Below are 10,225 nucleotides of genomic sequence, written 5' to 3' on the forward strand. Positions count from 1 at the left end.
TTATCAAAAATACTTCCTGTAGAAAATCAGATATTATTTTTTCTAATCAGTACCTGAATGGAACTAAGAGAATGGTAAGGATGGCAACCTATACCGTGAGGCCCATTAGATCAGGGGACACGTTTGTTTTGCTCACCATCAGTACCAGAGGCTGATATATAGGAGGTATTCCATACATATTTGCTAAAGAATGAATAATAAATCCCTGCCCATCTTTAATTAACCTACCTTTATTAAATTACAGTATCTCTGAATCTGAGTTTCCCCACTTACAAATAAAGTGGTGAGGCTCAAATGACCAAGAGCCCTTTCACTTTTAAGAACATGTGAATCTGGCCAGGCACAGTGGCTCAAGCCTGTAATCCCAGCACTTTGGGAGGCCGAGGAAGGCAGATCACCAAGTCAGATCGAGACTATCCTGGCTAACACAGTGAAACCCCGTCTCTACTAAAAAATACAGAAAAATTAGCCAGGGGTGGTGGCAGATGCCTGTAGTCCCAGCTACTCAGGAGGCTGAGGCAGGAGAATGGCATGAACCCGGGAGGTGGAGCTTGCAGTGAGCCGAGATCGCGCCACTGCACTCCAGCCTGGCCAACAGAGCGAGACTCCATCTCAAAAAAAATAAAGAAAGAATGTGTGAATCTGCACCTGTAATTCCAGAACTTTGAGAGGCGGAGGTGGCAGGATCATTTGAGCCCAGGAGTTTAAGACCATCCTGGGCAACATAGCAAGACCCTGGCTCTATAAAAATTTAGAAGTTAGCCAAGTGTTATGTCACACAACTGCGGTCCCAGCTACTTGGGAGGTTGAGGTGGGAGGATCACATGAGCACAGGAGGTCCAGGCTGTAGTGAGCACTGATCATGCCACTGCACTCCAGCCTAGGCAACAGAGCAAGACCCTACCTCAAAAAAAAAAAAAAAAGAAGCAATTCGTGAACCTGGCCAAGCATGGTGGCTCACACCTGTAATCCCAGCACATTGAGAGGATCACTTGAGGCCAGGAGTTGCAGACCAGCCTGGGCAACATATCAAGACACCCCCACAGCCACCCCATATCTACCAAAAATTTGGGGCATAGTGGCACATGCCTGTAGTTCAGAGCTTTGGGAGGATGAAGCAGGAGGATCACTTAAGCCCAAGACTTTGAGACTGCAATGAGCTGTGATCACACTACTGCACCCCAGACTGGGTAATGAAGCAAGACTATGTCTCTTTAAAAAAAAAGAAAAGAAAAAATTGTGAACGTTATACAAACCAAATCTCAAATCCTGAAAGCATTTGAGGGTATGTCCCTGAACAAGCAAAAATTATAACAAAAAGTAGCATTAAAGGCACTTTATACTATTTCATTTAAAACACCCAATAACCCTGCAAACTAGTCAGGTATTATCCACATTTTACCAGTAAAGAAACTGAGACCTAGAGAAGTGAACTAGACCAGAACCACAAAGTTATGAAGTTGTGACACTTGGGCTTTAAATCCAAGGTTTTAGTATTGAAATTCCCCAGTCTTTCCTTTATAACTTGTCATGTGATGATACAGATAAGGACACAGCACTAACAGTATTCCCTGGCTTTCTGCTATTGATTCAACAGGGATGCAGGACAGAAGGTCTCCCAAACTCTCACAATACCCCGTCACACCCAGTCAATGTTAAACCTCCAATTCTTTGTAGGAAAAAAAAATGATCTAAATGCAACAAATCAATCAGATTTTTCTCATTAGAGCCCATGGTTGACTACATATCTTTACTGTAACAGAGGATGACATTCTCAAAGAATGAATTCTCAATTATGAACAAAAATATTTTATATCAAAAGGCAGTTTTACTTCAAATGATATGTACTCACAGCTAAGTACAGTACTGTTACATATTAGAAGACCACCTTACACATATTTTGCCACATTTAAAACGAGAGCTCCACTTCTGAAAACTTTGCTAGTGGAAACAAGACAATTTAAACTATTACCTCTTTCAGGTCTTGTTACATAAACAAGTGCAACCTATCTAAATTCGAATAATGAACAAACCCAGCTCTGGTCTCAAAGCTAGCGTTAAAATAAACAAACGGCATTTACATCACACATTTCTCCTCCAAGATATACAATCCAGAAACATCCCAAGTTGTAAGTTTCCCCACGACTCTAACCAATCAGATGGTTCTCATATTTGTCAATCCTATTAACCTTATGTCTTAAATACATATTCTTATGTCAAATACAGTTGTTTCTAACAGCTATAGCAAAACCCCTTTCAATACAGTATACCATAATAAAGTAAGTATGTACTTATTAAACCTCTCCAGTACATAACACTTCATTAAATTTTCTGCCACAAAAATCTAATGAGCACTACCTTTTCTGGGGTTTACATGTGGGAAAACTTTGTAATATGCTTAGAGTATCAAGTGTAAGTAATATAACATGCAAACAATGCTGCATTACTATAGAGTAACTGAAGAAAGTACTTCTCCTCCAAAAAAAGTCATTCTTATCCAAAATACATATCCACAACACACACAAAAATATACACCTGTCATAGACTATTAGTTACTATTAGTATTCTGTAAACTTAATTAGTTTGGAGGACTTAACAGAAGTTTAGCTTGTTAACACCTAAAAATCTCCAGCGACCAGCGGTCCCACGCCTGAAAAGAACTTACCATGAACGCCAGTGAGAATTTTAACAAACCAAAACTACAAGCCACCGTATCGAAAAGCAGTACTTAAATTCCTCTGCTGGTAAAAATGCTCCACAGCCATCTCAAGTTCAACACTGAGTAGTTTGAGAAGAGCTGGCGAAGGGCCGGTCAAAAATCTTCGTGAACTGTCACAAAAGTCACAGAGCATGTGTCAGCTCTGCAGTGCGATTCAAAACATCATGGGACACTCGAATTCAAGCGATTCCCAGAGCAAATTATCTAGAACAGCCTATGCAATTTACCAAAGTGCCAAGCAGTCCCCAGGGGAGCAGAGCAAATTATCATTTTGGTCCCAGGACCGGCTCCTCTTCACACGAGGATGAATTTCCCTAGTAGTGCCAACTGTACGCTTGCACACTCCGAAAATAGGGGCAAGCCGTGAATACCAGAGGTTACAAGGGCAATGTTTTGTTTTATTATGGACTGAAGCTCAGAATGTTCCCAATGCTGAAACGCTCGACCTATAACCCCGGAGTCACTTTCCAACTGCGCTCTCACCCAGGATCATTATATCCCAAACGGAAGCCAATTATTACCTGTAACAAGGCCTGGAAAAAAAGAGTAAGAGGGCTTTAAAAGTTCAACTAAGAAACAACGAAACCGGGTGGGGAGTGGGTGGGGGGCTTCGATGGATAAGGTCAACCTTAAAGCATCTCGGGCTCAAACATTTTAAAAGCCAAAATACGTACAAAGACCCTCTTCCCTGGAAGACCCCAGGCAGAGAGAGGCACACAGACATTCAGTCATCCCGACAGAATGGGGTGCCAAAGGTTCCCTAAGATCAGCAGCCGGGATCGAGCCTCCGATGTGTCCGGGAAAGGTCTGGGAGGCCAGGCCAGGTCCGCATTGTGGCCGGGCGGTGCGCGCAGCCCCTGCTCCCGGGCCCCTTTCTCTCCCCCTCCCCACGACCAGGCCTCTCCCCGCTCCTCTCCCCTTCTCCCTCCCTCCGTCCCTCTCCTCCCCCTAGACACAGAAAACAAGGCCACCTCCCCTCGAACCCCACCAACTTTCCAATGCCCCCACTCTTCCCACCTCTCAGGAGCACACAGAAGCTGCAGGCCAGGAGGCTCCTCAGGACGGCCCCCATCTTCCCTTCTCGCGTTCTCTTCTCTCACCGGCGAGGGGTGGCCAGAAGAGGGGGAGGCGAGGAGCCGGGGCGGCCGCCGCAGCGGCAGGGCTGCACGCTCATGCTTCCCAGCTTCCCAGCGAGAGAAGAAAGAAAGGGGCACGTCAAGGTTCCGCGCGCGCCGCCGCCGCCGCCCTCTCTACCGCGCCGCTCGGCCCCGGGCTCGCGCGACGCCAGCGTCTGCTTCCATCCCGCCACCTCCTCCCCCGGCGCCCCGCTTCCCCCGCGCAGCTCCTCATTCAGCCTCTGCCTCGCGCAGCGGCGCAGGGATACGGTCGGCACCGCCTCCCAGGATCTCCGCGGCGTGTGCCTGCGCGCAACGAGCCCCCTCCCCCGGCGCTGCCTCCCGCACGGCCAGGGAAAGGAGTCGGCAGCCGCAGGCACGGCCTCTGCCTGAGACCCCGGGAGAGGTTCCGGGGTAGCAGAGGCGAACTGAGAGGGAAGGACACCTCCCGGTGGCGCATTCCTGCGGGATTCTTTTCCGGACCGGCCGCTTCGGCCCTCCCCGCGGAGGGCGTGAGGCGACGTCCAACAACATTGGAGCCGGCGTGGTCGGGACTACTTTCTGCGGCTCGGCCGGGCAGCAGTCTGCCCCGCTCTTTGTGCGGCCGCCGCCGGCAGGGCCAGGTGGGGCTCCGGGCTCGCGCCCCCAGCCGCCTGGGACTACCCAGCCTCGGTGAACGCGCGGGGAGCCACGGCGGATCCCGTTTCGGGGTGATCAGCTCCGGCTTCGGGGTTGGAAATCGGTTTCAGCATCCTTTATTTGGGAGGGGCGGAATTTTTGAACGCAAGTTACACTGGCTTTCAACGTGGATCTGGTGAAGGATATTAAAACGCCAATTCAAAACTGAGATTGTTATTTTTCTCCCGCCTTCCCAGAAATACAAACTACCCCCAGAATTAAGCCCGACCAGCTAAAGATTTCTAAACTGGCAGATAAAATTCCAAGATAAATGCGTCAAAACCTAAGACAGCAAAGGGACAATTGGACAAGACTGTTTAGGATTTTACAAGTTGCATATAATAACGAATGTTTGGCATGCTTTAATTATCAATTCTCAGCTTGAGAAGGAAAAGATTCCCCCAGAATCTCAGACTGTGCACAGCCTCTGCTACTCCCAGTGCACTGGGCATTCAGGAGTAATGGCCCAGACGCCCCTGAAATCACCTGCCAGGCTTCAGTCTGGGCAGACGCGCTCCAAGAGTTAACCCTAATGGAGCCATCAGATGCATCCTGCCCAGCTGTCACACGCCCTTACCTGGAGGTAGATGGGCAAGAAAGTGGAGCTGCTACCACAATGTTACAAGTATCTCAGTGACATTGGACTTCACTAGTGCTTGAACACACGCTATCATATTTGACACTCAAAACTATCCTGGGGAAAGGCAGGTTTTGTTACTTATTCTTTATTGCACAAAGGAGCAAAATGAGAACCTGAGAAGTTAATGACTTACCCGGTGCCACTCAAGTAGTGAATAGCAGTAGCTCAACCCAATTCAGGTCTCTGACTTCAGCCACGCCGCTCCCTCCAAGAAATGCGCGCTGAACCAAAGGTGCTGCAGGTTTGTTAAGCAGATTAACAGCACAAACAGCCAAATCACTTTCTCCCAAATTCTCTTGAGAAACTCTATGCACCGTTGATTTAAGAACCTGCTTCTCCCTGTAGTCCCAGCTACTCAAGAGGCTGAGGCAGGAGAATGGCGTGAACCTGGGAGGCGGAGCTTGCAGTGAGCCGAGATGGCACAACTGTACTCCATCCTGGGTGACAGAGCGAGACTCCGAGACTCCGTCTCAAAAAAAAAAAAAGAACCTGCTTCTGAGAACCAAGTGAGTTTTATATTTTGGCTTCCTCAAAGCAGAAAACTGGGCAGGGCACAGGTGGCTCACACCTGTAATCCCAGCACTTTCGGAGGCCGAGGCAGGCAGATCACAAAGTCAGGAGTTCAAGACCAGCCTGGTCCAACATGGTGAAACCCCCATCTCTACTAAAAATACAAAAAACTTAGCCAGGCATGGTGGCACATGCCTGTAATCCCAGCTATTCCGGAGACTGAGGCAGGAGAATCGCTTGAACCTAGGATGCGGAGGTTGCAGTGAGCCGATATCACGTCATTGCACTCCAGCCTGGGCAACAGAGCAAGATTCCGTCTCAGGGGAAAAAAAGGAAAGAAAGTTAACCTTCAGGACCCCTCACTTTAACAGGCCCCTTCCAATGTCTGGGGAGGGACCCTTATGATATGTTCACATGGTTCTATTTGCAAAACAAAGATAATTTTGAATTCTTTTTCTGTATAATTGTATTATACAAAATTGTATAAGCTTCAAGTCCTGCAAAGTCTGGATCTGTCCCTATTTATAACAGAAAATGCGGTACAACCTAAATCTCCTTAGACTATCAACCTAAGTAGGGGAATGAGATATTATACGCTGCTGAAAAATAATAATTTGGAGGATTATGCAAGAGTGTTGAATGTTTATAGTGAGTTAAGGTTTTTTGTTGTTGTTGTTGCTTTTTGAGAGGGAGTTTCGCTCTCGTTGCCCAGGCTGGAGTGCAGTGGCACTAACCTGGCTGACCACAACCTCTCCCTCCAGAGTTCAAGTGATTCTCCTGCCTCGGCCTCCCGAGTAGCTGGGATTACAGGCATGCACCACCACACCCAGCTAATTTTGTATTTTTAATAGAGACAAGAGTTTCTCCATGTTGGTCAGGCTGGTCTTGAACTACCAACCTCAAGTGATCCGCTCACCTCGGCCTCCCAAAGTGCTGGGATTACAGGCATGAGCCACCACGCCCGGCCAAGTTAAGCTTTTAAAAAGTGAAAATGCATGTACATTTTATTATAGCTATGTAAAATAAAAATATATATAATATACAAACATAAATGCACACACACATATATAGCACATATTTGAGCAAAGACCAAAAGTACGTGCACCAAAATAGGCATTAGGATGGTAAAATAATATGAGATGTAGTTTGCTTTTCTGTTCTTCAATTTTGTTTAATGTACTATATATTTACTACAGACTTACAAAATATACTTAAGTGAAAATCTATAGCATAAGCTTAAGCTCTAGAGAGAATGCCATTATTATTACATAACTAATTTGTTTCTCATTCTTTTAAGTGCCGATCAGATACCAATCACTATGTTAAGTGTTGGGGATATAAAGATGAAAGTAATTATAGTCCCTACCCTCAAGAAGCTTACAGCCTCGTTTGGAAACACTAATTAATAAAGTGAGTAATTAAAATATTAAAATTTGCAGGGCGCAGTGGCATACACCTGTAACCCCAGCACTTTGGGAGCTCAAAGTGGGCAGATCACTTGAGCCCGGGAGTTCGAGACAAGCCTGGGCAACATGGCAAAACCCCATCTCTACAAAAAATACAAAAATTATCTGGACGTGGTAGCATGTACCTGAGTCCTAGCTATTCGGGAGGCTAAGGTTGGAGGATCACTTGAGCCCAGGAGGCCAATGCTGCGATGAGCTGTGATCATGCCACTGCACTCCAGCCTGGGCAATACAGTGAGACCCTGTCTCCAACTAAAAAAAAAAAGAGAGAGAGACAAAATTGCTAAGTGTAGAGATGCTTTTCGGCCTAGACAATTCAAACAAGGGAAAATAGGGCCGGGAGCAGTGGCTCACAACTTTAATCCCAGCTACTCAGGATGCTAAGGCACAAGAATCGCTTGAACCCAGGAGGCGAAGGTTGCAGTGAGCCGAGACTGTGCCACTGCACTCCAGACGGGGCAACAGAGTGAAACTCTGTCTTAACAAAACAAAACAAGACAAAACAAGGGAAAATAACCCTAGCGCTGAGGTGAGGAATACAAATCAGACTTTGCCAGGCCAACAAGACCAAAAAAAAATTTCAATCACAATAGTAGGTTTAAAGACACTGAGTCATTACAGAACTTGGTATGTCGGGAATTTGAAAGTAGATTCATATAGCTGACACATGGAATGCTTTTAGAGAATGTCAGGAATTGAGGCAGGACCATTAAGTAGCTATTGATTAATATAAAACTTTCAAGCCATGCTAAGAAGTTTAGATTTTAGCATATTAACAGTGTGGACATTGAAGAATGTTGCACATTGTACAGAGGTCTATGAAAGGGGTGATCAGGACAGCAGCACTGAGGAGTGAAAAGAGATCACGGATTTAAAGAATACAAGATTAAAACAGGACTGTTAGATGTGAATTGAGAGAGAAACAGAGAGTAATGGGAGTCTCGTCTACGAAGAAAAGAAATACCTGGCCAGGCACAGTGGCTCACGCCTGTAATCCCAACACTTTGGGAGGCCGAGGCGGGTGGATCACGAGGTCAGGAGATCGAGACCATCCTGGCTAACACAGTGAAACCTTGTCTCTACTAAAAATACAAAAAATTAGCCAGGCGTGGTAGCGGGCGCCTGTAGTCCCAGCTACTTGGGAGGCTGAGGCAGAAGAATGGTGTGAATCCGGGAGGCGGAGCTTGCAGTGAGCCGAGATTGTGCTACTGCACTCTAGCCTGGGTGACAGAGCGAGACTCCATCTCAAAAGGAAAAAGAAATACCTAAGAAGTATTTCAAGAGGGAGTGGGTAATAAGTTTAACAATAGCTCTTTTGTATTGGAGGTGTCTATAAAATATCCAGTGGGAAATATACAGTAGACAGTTTTGATATAAAAGTTAGGACCCAGGAGAAGAATGGAAAACACAACCATTACCAATGATGATGAAGCCTATATATTACACAATTAAGGGTCATATTCAAGAATATTGAATTGTTATTGACTAGTTATTACCACACTTTTCTGGAAGATGCAGTAAAACATCTTAAAGAAGGGGGCTCCTTTTATAATCCAGGTGAACTCATCTTTGGGGGCTACTGGTGAGCTGAAGGTTGAGGTCCTAGTTGAAACCATGAACTTACCTAAGGAAAGCAGTTAGTGTAATTAGAAAAGTGAGCTAGGGCAGAACCATATGATATACAATATCTAGGAACAAACAGACAGAAGTTAGAGAGAGAGAGACCAGGTGCAGTGGCTCACGCCTGTAATCCCAACACTTTGGGAAGCCAAGGCAGGCAAATCACTTGAGCCTAGGAGTTCAAGGCCACCCTGGGCAACATGGTGAAACCCCGTCTCTACTAAAAATAGAAAAATTAGCTGGGCATGGTGGTGCGTGTGTGTAGTCCAGCTACTCTGAAGGCTGAGATGGGAGAATCACCTGAGCCCAGGAGGCAGAGGTTGCAATGAACTAAGATCCCACCACCGCACTCTAGCCTGGACCACAGAGTGCGACCCTGTCTCAAAAAAAAAAAAAAAAAAGAGGCCGGAAAGTGGCAGGTAAAACACTGATTGAGGCCAGGCGTGGTGGCTCACGCCTGTAATCCCAGCACTTTGGGAGGGTGAGGTGGATGGATCATCGGAGGCCAGGAGTCCAAAACCAGCATGGCTAACATGGTGAAACCCCGTCTCTAATAAAAATACAAAATTTAGCCAAGAGTGGTAACAGGCGCCTGTAATTTGAGCTACTCAGGAGGCTGAGGCAGGAGAATCACATGAACCTGGGAGGCGGAGGTTGCAGTGAGCCAAGATCATGCCATTGCACCCCCAACCTGGGTGACAGAGTGAGATTCTGTCTGAAAAAAAAAAGGCCGGGCACAGTGGCTCACGCCTGTAATCCCAGCACTTTGGGAGGCCGAGGTGGGTGGATCATGAGGTCAGGAGTTCGAGACCATCCTGGCTAACACAGTGAAACCCCATCTCTAAAAAAATACAAAAAATTAGCCGGGTGTGGTGGTGGGTGCCTGTAGTCCCAGCTACTTGGGAGGATGAGGCAGGAGAATGGCATAAACCTGGGAGGCAGAGGTTGCAGTGAGCTGAGATGGTGCCACTGCACTCCAGCCTGGGCAACAGAGCAAGACTCCATCTCAAAAAAAACAAAAACAAAAACCAAAAAACGCTGATTGAAATTGCTACCACTAAAGAAAGTATGATCAGTAATGGCAAATGCAGTCACTGTTAACAACAAAGAGTCTGCTATGAGAAGTACTGAAAAGAGGACATTGTGACTGTAACTTTCTTGAACGTCATTGATGGGAAGATACTTTATGCCAGTGTTTTAGAAAATAAGTCTGGGCATAAAATCAGTCTGGGCATAAAATACATATACCTTTAAACTGGAACACAGTTCCAGTCTGGAGTAGTGGCTCACGCCTGTAATCCCAGCACTTTGGGAGGCCGAGGCGGGCAGATCACCTGAGGTCAGGAGTTCTAGACTAGCCTGGGCAACATGGTGAAACCCGCGTCTCTACTAAAAATACAAAAAATCAGCCGGGCATGGTGGCAGGCGCCTATAATCCCAGCTACTTGGGAAGCTGAGGCAGGAGAATCACTTGAAC

At 46.4% G+C, this 10,225-nt stretch overlaps 1 protein-coding gene across 2 annotated transcripts in view; it reads right to left on the reverse strand.

Annotated features, from left to right (window-relative positions):
- LRP6 (LDL receptor related protein 6) overlaps positions 1-3,868 on the reverse strand; it is a 149,616-nt gene extending 145,748 nt beyond the window's left edge. The window contains exon 1 of one of the 2 annotated variants that reach the window (XM_023226169.1): positions 3,737-3,868. In XM_023226169.1, coding sequence (XP_023081937.1) covers positions 3,737-3,791 — 55 coding nt within the window. In that variant the 5' untranslated portion in view covers positions 3,792-3,868. The remainder of the gene's footprint in view (positions 1-3,736) is intronic. The other variant, XM_023226170.1, reaches the window with a different exon arrangement.
- Positions 3,869-10,225: the final 6,357 nt, after the last annotated feature.

This window comes from Piliocolobus tephrosceles, chromosome 10 (genome assembly GCF_002776525.5).
Source record: "Piliocolobus tephrosceles isolate RC106 chromosome 10, ASM277652v3, whole genome shotgun sequence".
In the NCBI taxonomy this organism is placed as follows: Eukaryota; Metazoa; Chordata; class Mammalia; order Primates; family Cercopithecidae; genus Piliocolobus; species Piliocolobus tephrosceles.